The sequence below is a fragment of the Ochotona princeps genome, chromosome 6 (assembly GCF_030435755.1).
Source record: "Ochotona princeps isolate mOchPri1 chromosome 6, mOchPri1.hap1, whole genome shotgun sequence".
Taxonomy (NCBI): domain Eukaryota; kingdom Metazoa; phylum Chordata; class Mammalia; order Lagomorpha; family Ochotonidae; genus Ochotona; species Ochotona princeps.
Genome location: NC_080837.1, coordinates 68,095,111 through 68,114,666, shown reverse-complemented (window position 1 = coordinate 68,114,666; position 19,556 = coordinate 68,095,111). Strand labels below are relative to the sequence as shown.

The 19,556-nt window shown below is 39.4% G+C and overlaps 1 protein-coding gene across 2 annotated transcripts in view; it reads left to right on the top strand.

Moving 5' to 3' along the window:
- The window catches only part of TRIM9 (tripartite motif containing 9), a 98,485-nt gene that overhangs the window by 34,243 nt on the left and 44,686 nt on the right, over positions 1–19,556 (top strand). For both annotated transcript variants that reach the window (XM_004584816.2, XM_012926846.2), the window contains exon 2: positions 18,206–18,301. In XM_004584816.2, the coding sequence (XP_004584873.2) occupies positions 18,206–18,301 (96 nt within the window). The remainder of the gene's footprint in view (positions 1–18,205; positions 18,302–19,556) is intronic.

Here is a 19,556-nt window from a genome sequence, read left to right as displayed (position 1 = left end):
AGGTGAGCAGAAGCTAAGCCAAGCCAGATGAATATTCACAGGCATAAAACATCACATTAAATCTCTCTTTCACCTTAGCAAATTCTTGCTTCTTGATCCCAGAAGTTGAAAACTCTCACCTTTGTTCTATTATGTATGAAAGGTTGCAGTGATAAAGGAAACAAAGGGGAAAAAAAATCAAGATCTTGCACAAGTAGCAGTTAAGACCATGGAATTGTAATTGAGAATGATAATGGGCTAAGAGTAGCAAAATAATGTTTTTGCTCAGGTCATTTGCTGAAATGTTGATGCAAATCAAATGACTGTGTCATTAATTTTGTGTTCAGGGTGATGCCCTTTGTGCACACATGAAGTGACATTTCCAAACTGCCTGGAAAGAGGCTGGACGCATTTGCTGAATGTCAGGTCTCATAGATGTGAGATCTGGGATCTGGCATATAACATATGTGACATTGGGGATTATTCATGATGAATTTATTTTAATTTTTTTGAGAAATTCAGTTTTAAATTTAGGAAGTACAAGGGAGACATTTGTATTAAAATAGTGCCTATTGTGCTGCACTTAGAAATACCATGTTGAATTTGATATTCTTTAACTGAAAAACAAAGAATATTTTTTATTTCCAAACAGAATACTCACTGGTGATGAATTAATTTATGATCTAGTTGGAGAGATTTTAAAGCTTTTAGATACTCTGATTTCTTAACCGTATTAAAGATTATCAGTCTATAGTCATACTTTCTTTTCTACATCTGTAATAAATAACAATGAACTAAACATCACAGATATGAGCTATATGTTGAGTGGTGAGATTTATTTTTGGACATGCTAATCTAAATATACACATCCTAGTGAAGGTTGCCCTTATGGCAGATGAATGCATTCTTGAGGTTTTTAGAATTGTCTAAAAATATTCATGAATTACAACTCAACAAATCTTGTGAATTTATATACCTAATAAAATATGAATTCCATAGTATTGCAAATTGCTGTTGATGTTATATTGGGACTCTTAATTGACTGTGATGATATTCTACCAGCTCTAACTTCAGACCAGAAATGGTCTCCCCAAGAAACTGTTCAACCCATCTAGACAATAAGTAGCTGGACTCTATGCTTGGTATATGTTTGCAAGGAAAGAATCTTGATTGAATTTGAACTGTAATACTGCATCAAGGTGGAGGAATCCACCAGGGGGAGGGGAGAGAGAGGGGTGGGGGGATTCCCAGAGCCTATGAAACTGTCACATTATGCATAATAATTAATAAAAAATAAAAAAAATTTTGGATTAAAAAAATAATAAAATATGAATATTATAACTTTGAAATTGTGCAAGTTGTGTGAGATTTGCTTACCATCATAAGCCACACATATTTTGTTTATTAAACAAACATAACTGTATTGCCCTTTACAGTTCTGTAGGTGAGAAGTCCATTGTGGGTCTTGCTGAGCTAAAATGGAGATGTGAGCAGAGCTGCTTTCCCTTCTAGAGGTTCTGGGAGAGACTCCCTTTCTAGCCTTTCCTGTTTTTTGAGTTCATTCTCATTACTTGATTCAGAGCCTTTTTCTGCATCTGCAAAATCTTCCAGCTGTAGCTCACCCTAGCTCCCTGCCTTCCTATTTTCAAGGATCCTTATGATTCCATTATGAGTTTAATCCAGGATATAAAATTGCCCTCACTTGCCAATAAACAACCTTAAATTCATCTGCAGCCTTAATTCCCTTTTGCTGTGTAACCTAACATATTCATGAGTTCCAGGGATTAGAATGTCCATGTGTTTGGGGCCCACTATTCAATTTACCACACACAGTTTTCCCCCCACATTTTATCATATTTGCAATTGGAATGTGTCTTGAACCAGTATGATAAGTAAACATTGTTTCATGGCTTCACTAACAATGCTTTTCTTTCCTATTCAAACCTAACATAAAGGTGTTGTTATCTTACAGTTGATAGCTTTTACATTTAATGAAATGACCATATCAATACCCTCAAAATAACATGACAAATAAGGATAAATTTTTCTATAAATAAGAGCTGGTACTTGCTCTTCTGTATGAGTCATAAAGCATTCTCTCAAAATTGTGTCAAAGTGATGCTGGAGGAAGATTTTTTGAGATGCTCTCTGGACTGGAATTGGTGAATTTTAAGATAATTTTAAAGTTTTTCTCTCTCTTCTTCTTCCTCTCAAATAAATAAGTTTTTAAAAAGAAGTAAGTAAGCCTTGTGATGCAGTCAGTTAAGCCACTCATATTAGAGTGCCTGAGATCAAGTCCCACCTCTATTTTTCCCATCCAACTTCCTTTTAGATACGTCCACAAAGCTCTCTAAGTCAGGGCTGGGAAGAAACTCAGGATTCACCTTTGGATCTTAGAAAGAAATAAGCATTTGAAAACCTGACTCATTAGACTTTTTAAGACCTAATAAATATAAAGGGTCTTCATAAAGTTCATGGAAATTCATATTTTTTTTAAAAATCTATACATAATTTCATCTTTTAACACCAATAATAAACTTTGGACTTTTTCCAAGTACCCCCATTCTGTTAGAGAACCTAAGATAAAGCTTGTATTTTATAATTAACAAAATATTTCATAGCTATGAAATGGAAATGTTTTGTACAGGGTGACTCACGATTTTTTTAACTTTATAAAATAATTTATTTGTATTTGAGAGGTAGAGATTGAACAAGCAACAAAGAGACAGGCGGATAGAGTTCCTTTTTGCTCATTTACTCCCCAGGCATCCACAACAGATACAGCTGGGCCAGGCCAAGGGGCTGGGAGCTCAGAACCCAATCTGGATCTTTTCCAAGTAGTGTTAGGGACCCAACTACTTGAGCCATCACCTGCTACTTCCCAGGAAGTTAGAATTGGGAGCTGGAGCTGGGATTTGAACCTAGGCACTCTGATATAGCATGTGGGCATCCCAGGATGGCTTAACCAAGAGGTCAAAAGCCCATCCCCCCCACCAAAAATTCTTTTTCATTCTCATGGTTTTGTTTTTTTTTTTTAAAGCTCTATAGGTACTAAAATAATGATTTATCTCTAAGAACTTCTATGAGGTATGGGGCTTTTTATTATGCCACAGTAAAACAATGTGACCTCAACACTAAATAATTTATGGGCAGCAGTGTTTGTTTCTAGAGTTGGAAAAGGGGTCCTGAAGAGAAATCAGCTTAAGTAATAGAGTCCGAGTTCATGGGGCAGCAGCTGAAATGAGTATTATAGAATCTTGGCAGCCTTTGCCTGTGTCAGAATTCCTACTTTGAAATTCAAGAATCATATCATTGAAGAGATGGTAACGTTGCACATCAGTGCTGCTTCAGGCAGTCAGAATCTCTGTCTTCTTCCCAAGGAAAATTCTGTCTGTAGGGATTAAATGCTAATAGCAACAATAGCCAAAAATAAATGACTCTGAAGGCTGGGGATGCTGATGATCAAATTTAATTCCCCCAGAGTAGAGGAATTCCAGCAGACACACAATAGGAGGTAAAAAGGCTTTAGAGAGCTGCTGTTAATGAAAAGTAATTCCTAATTAGGTTCACAGGGTTTTGTTCTTTTGTTATTTTTTTCAAGGGTCTGTTTAAGTGGTAGGGAGTTGGTAGTTTGCTTCCTAACACTTGTCTTTTTTTTTTTTAACCATGCATAAGAACTTCAAAAAGTTCATGGAAAATATATGTTGCAAAAGAACCATGCATGGATTTCAAAATTTTTGCACCACAAAAAACATCTGTTAATTCTGTTTTCTGTGAACTTTCTAAAGTGCCCTTCTGTTACTGATTCTGGAAAATTTTATGTTGAGAGAATTCATTTAAACTCAAGGCAGATACGGATATTAATGATATTCAGTAGCTGCATCATTACAGCTGCCATATAAAAGACTTGAAGTACAGACAGCATGTTGAGCCCATCCTTCTCTTTGGGGAGCCCACATCTGTAACCAACAATGGCAGTTTAGAATGATTTAGCTAATAGCATTATTACAATCTGCTAATTACACCCACGCTAGCAAGTTCCATGAATACATTTCTTCCTGGGTGCTTGGTGTGAAAATCTTCCATTCTCCGTGGGCAGCAGAGACCTGCCAAGTAGGACCTGCCTGCTCACCCTCCCCGCCCCACCCGTCCTCTCAGTCCTTTCTCCTGATGTTAGCTTTGGTTATAAGGATCACAGGTCCTCTGAGTGGATGAGCCCAGGAGCAAGGGAATGCAGAATAATGCATTGAAAGGAAAGAAACAAGATAAAGAGTAGAGAGCAAAAGAGAACCAGAGAGAAAAAGATTAAAGAGAAACTGTAGATAGAAGAGAGGAGATTAAACAGGAGCAAAGAGAAAAGATACTAAAATTTCAGGGACTGTGAGTGTCTCCTCCATTTTTTAAACAAGATAACCCGTTTTTATTTATTTATGTTCATTAGTTTAAATTCTTCAGGGGTTTGCATTCTGGGTATGGTAATATTTTTCCTAACTGGTAAGCTAGAACATGTGAATTTTTTTTTAAAAACTCCCTGTTTGTTATAGTCAACTTCAATCATTACCAAGGTCTGATTGAGGCCATTTATTTTGCTCTTTTGGACAGAAATCCAAATTACCTGTCATTTTCAATGAAGGTCTTTGAGATAATGCCAACAATGCATGATAATGACAATACTGTCACAGTTCCTGTGTTCCAATGTGGATTTATGACCTAATGTTCCTTGAATAAAGGATACCTAGCTAGTTGAAAGGAACCTTCCATGGTACCCCAGACCAGTAAGGTGGCGAATGCCTGCTACAGTGCTCCTACCTGGCCTCATCTGCCACCCCGACCTCCAGGGACAGGTAACAGTCCTTTTCCAGGCAGTCCAACTTGATGATGCAGACAGCTGAAATTTCCATGTTAAGCTAAAATTACATGGTGTTCAAGGGAGTGGAGAGTGATGCCTCACTACAGGCCTGAGCCCATGAACTGAGTTAGCACTAGCTTGCAAATGAGGCTAGACCACAGATGAGCCTTGAACAACCCCAATAGTGTCAGCCCACACAGTAAATAAATTTGTTTCCATATATGCGCATGATGACAATCAACAGAATTTGAGAAACAGCTGCCCACTTAGACAAATAGATTCAGCAATTCAACACACAGTCCTCGCCAGCAAAGAATGTAACAACTGTATTATTAAAGTAATTCCTTCTATTGAAGGAAGCTTGACTTTTTCTTCTTCCTTAGAAACAAATGTAAAAACAAAAAGTATTCCTAATAGGAGCTTTTCACCTAGTGGAGATATTAGGGAGTTATGGGAGTAGAAACTATTCACTTAACCCTTTGCTCTTTTATTTGTTTATTTTTGTTCTGTTCGGGATTTTGTTGTTGTTGTTGTTGCTGCTGGCCTCTTATAAAGCCAGGATCAGATTTGCAATTTAAAGAAAACGAGATTGGCCTAAATAAAATAAAGATTTGTATCTAACTCACATAATACAAATACAAAGATAGACAGCTCATGGTGGCTAAACTGCCACCAGAGACCCACGTTCCTTCTATTTTCTGCTCTGCCATTCTTGGCATGTCTCTTCCACCCACTAAGTTGTCTCATGGGGCCAAATAACAGTGAGAGTTCCTGTCACTGAGTTCATGGCCCAAATGGGGAAAAGATCTAAGAGAAAAAGGAATACAATGTCACACTTTGCACCTGAACTAGTTCCCTTTAAAGTACTTTCTCAAGAAGGCTCCCTGAGAAACATTAGCCAAATCTCAGTAGCTGATGATAGTTGTAAGGAAACTTCAGAAATCAGTGTTTTTATTATTATTTATTTTTAATTTTATGGTATAATTCCATAGCGTCTGGGATTTCCTGTTCCCAATTATATTATATAAGAGTCCTAAAAGAAGGGACATATTCATGGGGGATATGACAGATCATTAAGACCTGCAGAGAAATTCTAGTACCATGGATGGCAGAACAAATTGGACAACTCTCCCGGCCAAGCATTGACAGGAAGTATCTGATCAAGTTGAGACTTTAAGGTAGACTAAGTCAGCCAAGGGACCTTGAAAGATTTCTTCAACCTTGGAACAAGGAAATAAGCAACACTTCAGAACTACCGAAACCACTTAAGCAGTATGCTCAAAACATGCTCCACATCGAGGATCCTAGGATAATATTGAATGGCCGTCCCACCTCCCCAGGTACTGATGTGGTTAGGCTGCTGAGAAAAGCCCTCCGTCCTTTCCCCCAGATACAGGAAGAAAAAAAAATGGAAACAGTTGTCTCATCCACATTTCCCCATTCCTCGACTCTTCCCACCCTAATCAGTGGTCCACTTGGGTGTCCATCCTTCTCAACTATGTAGACGTCATCAAAAAATAATAAAAAAAGAACTGACCGGTGAACATCAGGAAGGCAGCCAATAGCCTCTGGAGGAATCAGTCATTGCTGCACATCTGCTTCATCAGTACAACCCAATGTTTTCTGCATCCACTTCATTGTGCTTTCCTGTGGAACCTGCTGAGGTCCATAAATCCTTTTACATATTTCTGTAAAATTATTCCTTATAGTATTGTACAGACTATTTTGTTTTGTGTTGTTTTTCGATTTTACGTCAAAAGCAAAGCACATAATCTGCCCCAAACAGAATTTCTTTGGATCCTAAATCTGATATCTTGCTTAAATACATACAAGTTTATGCATTGTCTCTGATGATGGCTCTCTTCTACTTGCCATTGAAATTAAAAATGTCAAATTCAACAGGATCAATGTTAGGACACTTCATTATGCCTTCAGAAATATCCCTTTGTGTAAAAAATGTTGATCTACCAAACTAATCTCTGTAAGGGTTCTTAGTCATTTTTATAAGAATATCATGTTAGACTCATCTAAATGTCTTTTTAAAATCACACTGTAAAGTTGCCTTTATAGCACTTATTTCCTAGGGATCACTGTTTTTCCTCTCAGTGAACAGTATTTAGTGATTGTTTCAGACTTCATGACTTCTGCTAGCTTACTTAGAGTGGACTTCCCTGAGGTCTAAATTTTATTTAGGTTTTATATAACTGATGCTTTTTTTTCATTTGTCAGAAAAATGCTGAACCTGGTTTTTCATAATTGCTTTATTGGGATGTAATTCACATTCTACAAAATTTACTAAAAGGTACATTTCAGTGGTTTGGGGTAAATTCAGTCTTGTGCTTTCCTTATAAATGCAGGAGTTCTTAATATTTTTAGATCTCCAAATAAACTGTATCTATTAGCAGTCACTCTCTATTCACTTTTCCCCACTATCCCCTAGCAACTACTAATTTATACTTACGCTTATTCATTCTGAGAACTTCATATAATTATGATCATACACAACATACGTGTGACCTTTTGCCTCTGGTTTCTTTCATTTAGTCTCTTTTCAAGGGTCTACTTTTTAGCCTATGAGTGGTCTTCAGAAGTTAATGAAAGATACCTGTTATAGAAGAACTATGCATGGATTTCAAACCTAAGCCAAAATGAGCTTATCTTTTCATTTTTTCACATAAATTAAAAAAATCTGTGCTGATGTTTGTTCATTTGAAACACAGAGCAATGGAGAGAGACAAAGAGACACAACACATTGGTTCATTCCTCAAATGCCCACAATAGTCAGTGATGGACCAGGCTGAAGCCAGAAGGCCAAAACTCCATTCATCCTTTTCTGTGGGTTACAGGACTCCATTCACTAGAGTTGTCATCTGTTTCTTCCCATTATACATTATCAGAACAACCAGAACTCAAACAGGCACTCAGATATGTCATGTGAGTGTCACAGTGCCCTTTTTGAATCACCTCATATATCAGGGCCTCATTCCTTTTTATTGTTGAATAATAATTCATGATGTGGATATATTATTTCATTTTTCCATTCATCAGCGGATGGACATTTGGATTGCGTCATGGTGGATGCGCATATATCCTTTCAGACTCCTTGACTATTCTGCCTGCTTGGAAGCAGATGAAGTGGTAACCCTGTATAACATTTTGTGGAGCTGCCATGCTTTTTTACAAAGTGGCTGTACCATTTCACATGCCGATTAGCAATCGATTAGGAGTCCAATTTCTCCACACTTGTCATGTGTCTTTCACCTATAGTTATCCCAGTGGGTATAGTCCAGTGGGTGTGAAGTAGTATCTCAATTGATTTTGATCTGCATTTTAATTTTATTTGTATTTGTTTATTGATGCATTCCTGTTTTAATTTGTGCCTGTGACAGCCACAGCCAGGGCTCTGTGTGTCATCACAGAACTACGATTCTGGCTCAACTCACCCTGAAATTCAAACCCATAACTCACACTGTCCCCGCCCCTACAGACAGCCAGAGACACCAGATCTATTAAAAGCTACTGACCTTCCCTCCACCAGGAAACATGCACCAGATAGGCTTGAGTGGGGAAGGGTATTGCAAAACAGGAAGAAATACCTTGAGGGAGAAGAGTTTCCAAAAGGACATGAAATTGCTGAAACTATTATGGATCTTTAAAAATATTTAATTATTTATTTGAAAGTTATGTAGATAGAGAGATTGAGAGAGATCTTCCATCTGCTGGCTCACTCCCAAATGACTGCAACAGACTGAGTTAGCCTAGAGAAGACTGAAGACAGGTTTGGAATAAGAAGAACTTCTCTCAGGTAGAATCTGTTCCACACTGGGTGGCTTCAAGGGTCAGGGAAAAACTTCATTGCCAGTGGCCCATAGAACAAGTCCTTCTGTTACCTCAGAAGACTGCTCTGAGCCCAGGAAGAAAGCCCCTGCATGGGCAAGGATGGAGGAGTAAAGCCTTACCCTAAACAGTTTCTGGTTTGCCTATGTAGCCAGCAGGGCAAAAATGAATGTGATTTCAAGATCCTTTCCTTGCTAAAGTTGTTCCTACTCTTCTCAACATTACTGAAAATTCTTTTAACTGAGACAAAATTTTTAATTTGACAGCTATAAGTGAAAGATTTAAAAGAGAAATCTTTGGTTTAGGTAAAAAATTAATCTGAATGATTTTGAGTGAAAGGATAATGGGTCTCAGATCCTTCCCAAGTCCTGAGAGGAGGAATGCAGGAGACCGTTGGCAGGACAGGGGATGGGGAGTGGGGGCAAGAAAAGTGCATAGTGTACAGAGGCAGGTTTTACTATGTTTAGTCATCATTGTCTTCCCTGGCTATGGGCAAGATTGCCTGGGTGTTGAAGGATTTCTGTCACACAATTGCAGTGGATTTTTAAAATAGCTCACCAGGGTAGGCATTGTGTCTCAGTGGGTTAAGTTGCTTCGTGGGATACCAAAATGCCTTACCAGAATTCCTGATTTAGTTCTAGCTTACTCCACTTTGAATCCAGCTTCCTGCCAATGTACCTTGAAGGCAACAAAAGACGGCTCAAATACTTGTGTTCCTGTCACTTGGGTGGGAGACCTAGATGGAGATTCTGGATTCTGGTTTCTGCCTGACTCAACCTTGTCTGTTGCAAGTTTGGGATAGAGAACCAGGAAATGAGTCTGTCTCTCTCTCTCTCTCTCTCTCAATGTGTTTCCCTCTCTCTCTAGCATAGTACCTTAAAATAAATAAATCTTTTTAACAATTCCTTCTAGCATAATACACCATTTTGCTAGGTTTGTATTCTACAGAGCATGGTTAACACAACCTTCAATATTTGTACCCTTATTCAATGTTATGTATTCATTCCCATTCCCACCTCTCTGCAGTATGACTTCCTGTTCAACCAGTGAGTCCTCTGTTCTGAAGAACCCTGGCTCAACAGATTGAATGATGACAAGGGGCTCTTACAAGTAGGAATAGGCCATTATCATTTGTGCAACTGTTATTAGAAATACGTATTTATTTTAAAAATATTTGAAACACTCTCATTGTGGCTATTTTAAAATGAAGAAAAAATATACAAAAATGTTTCTGTATTTTTATTCTTTTTGAATTTCATTTTATTTATTTGAGATGCATAGTTAGAGAAAGAGAGAGGAAGAGACAAAGGAAGATCTTCCATCCAGTGGTTCACTCTCCAGATGGCTACAATGGCCAGGCTAGGCCAGGACCAGGCTAAAGCTGGGAGGCTGGGAGCTAGAAGCTTCTTCTGCATCTCCCACATGGGTGCATGTGCCAAAGCACTAGGTAATCTTCCTCTCTTTCCAAGGTATGCTAGCAGGGAACTAGATTGGAAGTGGAGCACCTGGGACTTGAATTGGCACTCATGACATGCTAACATTACAGGTAGAGGCTTTACCCATTACACCACAGCATCAGACCCAAGTTTCTATATATCTGTTTTTAAAATAAGGTGAATTATTAAGGAGAAATGGTAGTAAAGAAAATAGAAAAGAAAATCTTATGTAATATTAACATTTTAATCGCATTACAAATGGATAATAAAAAATTTAAATATATACCTTACTGGAAGCTTAAAAACTTCTCTGAGAATTTCATCTCTTCAAGGAACCAATACTAGCATACTTTCTGTTTTCCTGAAGGGGCCTGCCATGTACATAGTTGAATAAGCCGTCATTTGCATCACTGGAATCCCATATGGGCACCCGTTCAAGTCCCAGCTGTTTCACTTCTGATCCAGTTTTCTGTTAATGCACCTAAGAAATCAACAGAAGATAGCACTTGGGCCCTTGCCACCCAACATACATGAGGTTCCTGATTTCCATTGGGTCCATTTGGCAAATGAACCAACAGATTAAAACATTCTCTTTCTCTCCTTCTCTTCCTGACGTCCCACTCTTTCTGTGTAACCCTGCCTTTTAAATACATAAATAAATAGTTTAAGAAGTTTGTAGAAATATGGAATTAAATGGTAAGCTTATTTTGGTGCCCAAAACCTTGGAATCCATGCATAATGGCTTCATGATGTGAACTTTTTGAGACCCTCCCCTAGTTTTGGAACTAAATAGAAACGCAGTTGGGAATAAACACTTGTCATTTGCTGTGGATGCTTTCTTATCTTGGATTCTGACAGGTCAGACAAGGGCAAGGTTGTGAAGCCCACAGTTTGTGGGTAGAGAACAGCACAATCTGCAGCTCAGAACACACATTTCTGTGCATGCCGTGTGTGTGTGTGTGTGTGTGTGTGCGCGGGCACAACAGTCACCTCACATAACCTGCCTGTGTTTGTGCAAACTTATCACAGGCTTTCATTGGGAAATGACTGCACAATTATTTATTCATATACAATATCAACCAGTTCCCCTAGCCAAATTTATTTCTGTGGGAGTCAGATCCTAGATTCTAAGTAGCAGAGAGAACACTGTTGTCATGGAAACCATCCCTCTTTTCACCAGGCTAGCACTGCAGTTCACTTGCAATGAAATGAACTGGCGAGGATGCTGAGAAAAGGGTGAAAAGACATGCCCCAAATCCATTTTTCTGAATGATATTTACGGTCACTCTTAATTCTACTGTTAATGGAAATTGCTGTGTTAGTACTGGATTCTAACAGACCTTCCAGTACTGACAAGGAAAACCAAAATGTATTGTAGAAGCTATTTAAGATGACTGAAAGAGCTTCTCTTTGGCCAATGAAGGTGATCAGTTGCTAGAATAATAAAACATTGTTTTTGTTTAGTCTCAGAATAATTGAAGCAATGGTAGTGAACTAGAGAGTTATCTTACAGATACCTTAATTTCCATATAGTCAGATTTTAGAAATGTGATGCTAGGGCTACCAGAAAGGATTGGTGGTTCCTCATTAATGTGAAACGAGTGGGCACTTCTCATACTATAGTCAAAGTAAAGGAACAACCACATCTGGACATACAAGGTCTTATAAGAAATTTTTAAAATATTTATTTGTTTTAAAGGCAGAGTTGCAGAGAGAGGGTGTAAGAGAGAATCTTGCATCTACTGATTCACTTCCCAGATGGCCGCAATAGCTGGCAGTGGACCTAGCTGAAGCGCAGAGCCAGAGAGCCAGAAGCTTCTTCCACATCTCCCACGTGAGTGATAGGGGTCCAAACACTTGGGCTATCTTTTCACTAGCTTTTTCAGGCCAATAGCAGGGAGATGGATTAGAAATGGAACAGCAGATAATGAAACTAAGCCCATGTGGGATGCTGGTGTCTCAGGCAACAGCTTTACCTTGTATGCCACAATGCCAGCCCCTTCTTCATGTAGATTATGGCATCATTAGTAGACCAGACAGAACTTGTGTGCATTAGAGGGCTCATGCTATTCAAACCTTCCTAAAGCATTGTGGTGTTTCCAGAATGGGTGAAGATATGCAAAAATGTGGTATGTGGCATATAGTTCCTATTCCATGGCTCTAATTGTTGCTGTTTCCCCTAAGCAATTTTGTCTCCTTTCAAATGGAGCATAAATAAAATGAAGTCGTTGTGGGAAGGCAGATCTTAGATTCTATGATGTTGTGACTGGATTTCAGGTTCTGCTGAATGTCTGCAACAATTTCTTTCAGTATCGCACCACACCACACGAAAGCCACAGAGACTTAGGGAGCCAATGTCCCCCCAAGAAACTATGAACAATGTGTGAGGTAATGATTTTCATTTACTGTGCCCTAAGGTAAAACGTGTCCTGCAGAGCTCATATGGGGAGAATTCTGCTGCATTCCTGTGCATCTCCAACATCAGAGCTTGGCTGTGAGGAGGGTAGGAGACTTGGTGGTTGGGCCAGACAGAGCCTCTCTGGAATTCACGTGGTGGTCAGAGCTGTCTGTCTTGCTGGGGAAAAAGACATTTGTTTTGTTTGAGAGGCAGATAAGCCACACTTCTCTCATTGGTTGTTGGACTATGCCAGACTTTGACTTCATTAGAAAGACTGTATGAGAGAAACTCCCTGATTAGTAGGAGGTTCATGTTGTGGTGCAGCAAGTTAAGTTTTCACTGCCTGTAATACCAGCATCCCATTTAAACTTCCGTTTGAGTCCTCCCCCTACTGCCCCATTTTTCAATCCATTTCCCTGTTAATGTGCTTGGGAAAGCAGTGGAAGATGATCCAAATATTTGGGCCCCTGCCACCCATCTGGGAGATATGTGGCTATTTGGGAAGTGAAAGCATGTAAAAACTGTCTGTCTCCCTCCCTTTCTGTAATTTTATCTTTCAAACAAATAAATTTTTTAAAAAAATGAATTGTCATCATTTCAGAGCAGCAATGACTCCTGAACACAAATATCCTGTTCTTTCTCTCTTTTTAGAGGTCTTCCTTAGATTTCAACAACAGCCAGAGCTGGAGCAGGCCCAAGCCAGGAGCCAGGAGGTTCTTCCACATCTTCCACAGGGGTTTAGGGGCCTAAGAACTTAGGACATTTCCCATTGCTTTCTCAGGCACATTAGCAGGGAGCTGGATCGTAAGTGAAACAGCTGGGGCACAAAGCAGCACCCATATGGGATGACAGTACAGCAGGTAGCAAATTAATTGCTGTGCCACAACATTGGCTTCTAAAATGAAATTTTTAAAATACACTTACAATAGCATCAGCACAGGACACCAACATCACAAGCAGTTGCTTTATCTACCCAGTCGCAACACCAGCCTGTGTCTATTTTTTTTTTATCATTGTTTTCCTAGCACGGATTACTGTCTCAGTTGATAATATTGAATAGATACTAGTTAAATTAATAAACCACAAGAAAAATTAAAAATTGCTCCATTTAGTCATTTGTGCAGCACTAACAAATAACCTCAGCTATCTCTGTGACTTACCAAATACAAGTGTGTTTCTTCTTTATGTCCTATCATGCAGACAGTCTTAGGTTCTGTTCTACCTTTCTTCCCATTCCAAGGACCACGACCACTATATGGAGTATGTCCAACAGTAGGTAAGCTGGCTCATGCAAATCTCATCTCAGAAGAACCCATTTACATCTTCTCAGCTTCATGTTCAGTGATGTCATGTTGATGGTCTAAAATAAATGGTGTGTGTACATGATGAAATTTGGCAAATATTACAAATTGAAATTTCAGTGGCTTTTGTGTGTTTTTTCCTTTTCTTCTTTTTTTCTTGAGAGCTGGTTGATCAGTACCCCATGATTCATAAGATTAAGAGGAAGAGCAAAACAGCTGACAGAAACTTTTTAGCATCTTCAGGCTTGAGAGTGTAACTTGGCCAAGGACAACAATGGGACAGGGTCACATGTTCCATCTGTAGGAGACTCTGCGGGGCATATGACCAAAAAAAGGGGGCGGGGGAAGGAAACAAACAATTGTGAATGACATTACAACCTAACCTATTGTTTGAATAATTATGCTTGACCAAACCCCAAATTGGGACATGAGGTATGACAAAATTTTTTAATATTTCATGTACATGTATATTTTAATACTATTCCTTACCATAAGAATAATGCCATTTACCAATTTCTTATAGCATGTTAGGCATTGTGTATGTGATGAAATCCTCATCATGGTCCTGTGATGCAATTACTGTTTGTAACCCCAAGTGGCAAATAAAGAAGCCAATCTGAGCATTATCCATTGAGTTCCCTAGATACAGACTGTGAGAGAGATGCACAGGCTATTAATTGTTGAGTATTCTTGATAGATCCACCTATGAGAAAGTGGGGAAGCCAGGATTCACCGGAAACTGAAGCCACCATACAGAAGCCTAAGTCAGTCCAATATTATTTCGGAGCTGGAGGGTCACTTCTAGATTACTCCCAAAGCAAAATGGAGAGACCCATTCACTGTGCATCATCATGGAGGTCTGGGAGGTACCCCATGCTCTGGGAGGCAGCACAGTCATCTTCTGGGCCATCAAACTGCTGTTGGTCTAGGTTCCCTTGTCTGTTTTGCACTAGTTCTTTGACTGACCTTTTTTGACCCATCCCATACCTGTAAGTTAACATCGTTGACAGCCAGGACACTTCATTCAAACTTCTGAGTTGAGAGAGAAATGACAAGTGATTTATGTGTACAGCTGGGAGAGTGAGGGAAATACTGTCTTCTGTCCGGGTTGCTTGGGCTGATGTATAGTTAGGAATTGATCAGGATGGAGTGAATATTGTTAGTCATTTACTGAGCCTAAGAAATAAATTCTGAACCATCCCTCCAGGATCACCTCCACGCTGAGATTCTGATCTTTGGGGAGCATCACTACTTTGGGACACAATGGAAACTGGGTAGGAAGTTGAAAGGGGAAAGGTATGCAAAAAGAGAAGGAGGAGATGAGTACTTTGTTTCTCTCCTTCAAGCTTGAACAACTGGGCCTCCTTGTGTGAGGCCATGTCTATTCTGAGCATGCTCTGATTCAAGTACAACCTAACTGGCAATCCGTCAGTGCCTTGCGGCTGCAGCGTTTTCCAGTCTCCTTCACTTTAAGATTGTGACAGTAATCAAACAAACAAACAAAAAAGAAACCCAAATGCCATTGATGAGGCATTTTAGATGGCTTTTAAAACCCTACCTTTCTCTCTTTAATGACTCCGTGAACAGCTAAACATGTTGTAATGAAAACACACCCTGCATGTTTTCATCTTCAGTGTTCTGGTCATCCATTTTCTGTGCTGCTCCATGTTCCTGAATACAGAGCGTCTGCTAGCACAGAGTAGGGATTTAAATGCTTCTAGGAAGCTAAATCAATCAATCACAATGGCGTTCTACATCAGATGTAGCTTATAAATATAATCAAAAGGCTATCCTATAAAAGCAAGGCGCACATCCTTACAATGAGAGTACTTCTACTGATAAAGAGTTCCTTATAATTTTTCATAATCTTGTTCACTTTCTACAGTCAGAGCTTAGGAGAAAGATTTCTGGATTTTTATCTTATAATGTAGTTGTTTATCAAATACCATTACAGTCATTAGCTAAATAGAAGGCAGTAGAACTGAACATACCCCCCCCCCAAAAAAAAAAGAATCTGGAAATAAATCAACTTTTGTACTTCATTTATTGCATTACAATATAAAACTCTGGGAATCAATGAAGCCAGCACTTTTGTCTGACTGAATAATTGTTTTTCTAGTATGTAATAGCATCTGGTTAGCACATCTTTATGAGTGTCAGATAATGACTTGCATTAAACAAGCTGGCAATGCAAGGAGTCACACAGATAGATAAACTTTATAGTCAAATGAATTTGGCCTCTGTGTCCAAACCCCCAAGAGTGATTCCTAGGGCGTGGATTATGATTAAAGGAGGAGGAAAACCATATCCTAGTAACCTTTGCTCATTCAGAAAAATTAGATAGAAAATCCTCATTGAGGAGAAACTTTTACCGCAAATGATGGGATTGCTGGCACCTAGCAATAAAGGATGTTGCTGAAGGCTCATCTTTGCTTTCTGTTAGTCTATGCATCTAGCCTCCCAGAGCATTAGTACATACAGTCAAGTATTGGTGACCAAGAATATTTTCCAGTAGCTTCTGCTTCAGTTAGCAGGTGTTTGTGTAAGCAGGCATGAGCACAGCAAATAGCTTCTGTTAAGCATGGATCTTGCCCTATACCCCAGTGGAGGGTCTGAGTATTGGATACAAGATCGTATGTACTGCCCACAATAGTACCTTTATCCTTCTCCTTTTATGGATGAGGTAAAACCATATTTTTTTTAAAATGTCAACTACAGTTAAGCATGTGCCGTTTGTTTTTCTTACTCAGGTTTTGTAATTTGATGGAATGTTTGTATCACAATTTAGTAAATGTTTGCTTTATTTAAAAAAAAATGAACAGCCAGTAACTGGTAGCATTTATAAATTCAGAATAGCTTTCATGTTGATTAATACATTCAAAGCTTGCAGTAACCCAACTACAAAGTATTGTTATTATTCCCATTTTTTTCCATTAGAGTCATTCAGCAGATGAGCTTTCTAGTAAGGGTAAGAGCCACAGTTTGAACCCTTTGAAAGCCTATGTTCTTTCCACCATCCCTCATTGCTCCCACCAGGCATTTGGCATGCATGTTTTTAGGGATGGTCAGTGCCCAATTTTGAATTTAATAAGGCAAATGTAAAAGAAAAAACACTTCCAGGTCCAATAGCTGTAATTTTAAGATCCTATCCTTTTGCTGGATGGATAGGGTAGATGAGGTACTGTGTTGACAAGGAGGAGAAGTGCTTTAGTTTTCAAAGGCATTCTCTGTGCATGAGGACTGATAGGATGTGCCCAGCCTGCCAAAGAGAGGGAATTTTGTAGCCAGTGCAGTGGTAATGGCTACAAACAATGGAAAATTCGAGTGCAGTGACTTAAACAGTTAACTTTTCACATGTAACAAGAAGCCGAATGACAGGAGGCAACAAGTGCTGGCTCAGTTGCTCCAAGATGTCATTGGAACCTAGACTCCTCTCTCTTCCCCCACCCCAACCTTTACCATTTTGATCCTTTTTAAATGAGAATCAGAAGACATCACATCCATCATAAAGTTAGAAGCCCAAGGTCAAAGGAGAGGCTGTACCAGCCATATTCATTCCAAGTCAGCAGAAGAACATGAGCTTTCTCAGGCCTTTCCATCCTCAGAAGTTTTCCACTTAGAACCTTTGGTTCAGCAATCTGTGCCATGGCTATCCCAATAGATAAGAGATGCTGGGAAAGCAGGTACTTTACTCAGAAACACTCTCTCCACATCAGAAGTGCATCTTTATGAGGGTGGGGTGGAGTGGGAACTCAGAGAGTAAGCCTTCTGAACTAAGAGGCTCAAGTGAAGGAGAGTTAGTGCAACAGGGAATACTTGGGAGCAGGTAGAGGGGGTTGGTGGAGTGAGGTAGGATAGCATCATGCCCATTGTGTTTGTCTTTCTACCTGAGCAGTCCCAGAGCATCACACCAGTAGCAACACCTTCTCTCCTTGGTCCTCTTCTTGACACTCTTTATTTTTAATATTCCAAGCCCAGACCCTTAGAGTGTGCTAAATAGTGTTGGCAATTTTGTATTGTATTGTATTGCATTGTAGTATTGGCAATACTAGTTTTGCTCATTATTGGGTTCTGCTTTCTTAATCCCCAGCAATAGGCATGACATAAACTATCAATTAAGTAATTATGAACTGAGGAAATTCTAGGTAGAGATAGCAGCTGGAAGAGACTTTCACCTGTCATGGCCAGGAAACTACTCAGGAACCCATGCAAGGATCCTGGATGCCATTATTACCAGAATCCACTTGTCCAGTTGGCTCAATGGCCCAGCTTTACACAGGAGGAATCCAAGCAGGCTGATGACTCCCGGTTCTGGGAATCCTTTGCTCTGAGAACAGCCTTATGTGACCTTGTTACTGCTCTGTGTAATTCCAGCCCCGTGACATCCCTCTCTTTCTCTTTGCAGAACCAGCTCTCCCAGGCACTGAATGGGCTGTCAGACAGGGCCAAAGAAGCCAAGGAGTTCCTGGTGCAGCTCCGCAACATGGTGCAGCAGATCCAGGTACCTGCACCCCTAGGGAGGGAAAGCAGCTGCTGGGTGTGAAAAGGTTGTCACATGACTTTGTGCAGGGAGAGAGATCTCTTTTCTTGTATGTTTATGTGCCATGGGTAGATTCCTGTTTCTCTTTGCTGTCTCTGACCTTATGGGGACACTTCCAAAAGCCAACAGAAAAACAGAATTTAAAAGACACTTTGCCCATCTTACTGACCTTGAGATTCAGTTCATGGAAATAATCTGACCTGCACAAATGATCTCTCTGAGTTAATATTTAGTTCATATCAAGGTGTAAGTTATTCTTTAAATGTAACCCAAGCTTTGAAAGCATCACTCACTGACTTCTTTTCGGTTATGCATACCCCTGTTAGAGCTTTTAGTTCCCTAACAACCCAGCAGTTTTTATGCTTTCTTCTGTTTTGGAAAGCAATGGAGTTTATCAATCAGGCCTTTCTTTGCTTGTACTGGCACAAAATGTGCAGCCCAGGCTTGCCCCCACCCCTCTTCACCCATAGCAAACCTTCCTTTCTGTTCAAAATCACTGATGGAGCCTTCAAAGAGAACACACATACACACACAAACACACACACACCAGATCCCTAGTGTTACCCTGCCTGGGGCTTTGAGAACTCTTACATGATGTTTTCCAAGGTCTCTTCTGAGAATTCAAAAGCAGTTGCCTTGAAAGGCAAAAGGTATTAATTATAGAAACTGCTAATGCATTCCTTATACAAAGACCTTGCACTTGAAAACAGTTACCAGTTGGAAATACCTGCCAGTAGATTCTTCCCTAAAGAGACACAGTTAATTCTTTGGGGCTTTGGGAGTACATTGCAGTCCATTAGACTCCATCCTTGCCAGCTCCCAGAAGTTTGCATTGGCTTAGTTGGGTGTTCTTTTCTAAGCATTACCAGTATACACGTAAGTATTTGGCCTTTTTTACTTACAAATTCATTTTTTTCCTGATCATGATTTTAAAATCAAATTGGTATGGCTAAGTTGTTGAAAAGATTACCTTTAGCAAACGTTCATATTTCAGTGAGGAAATTGTTTATAAGAAATGTCTATGGCATATACAGATTTAAAAATTTTTCAGATTTTTAGAAGTAAAAAGTTTCATGCCCAGCATTTAATTTAAACATTCTTGGGACACTTGTTCACTTAGTACAAGTAACTTTCCTCTTGCAAACTGCTGGCTTGTGTCTGGTTTTCATAAAAGGAGATTATTTGTGCAAATATTGATTGTTCTTAACTGCCTACC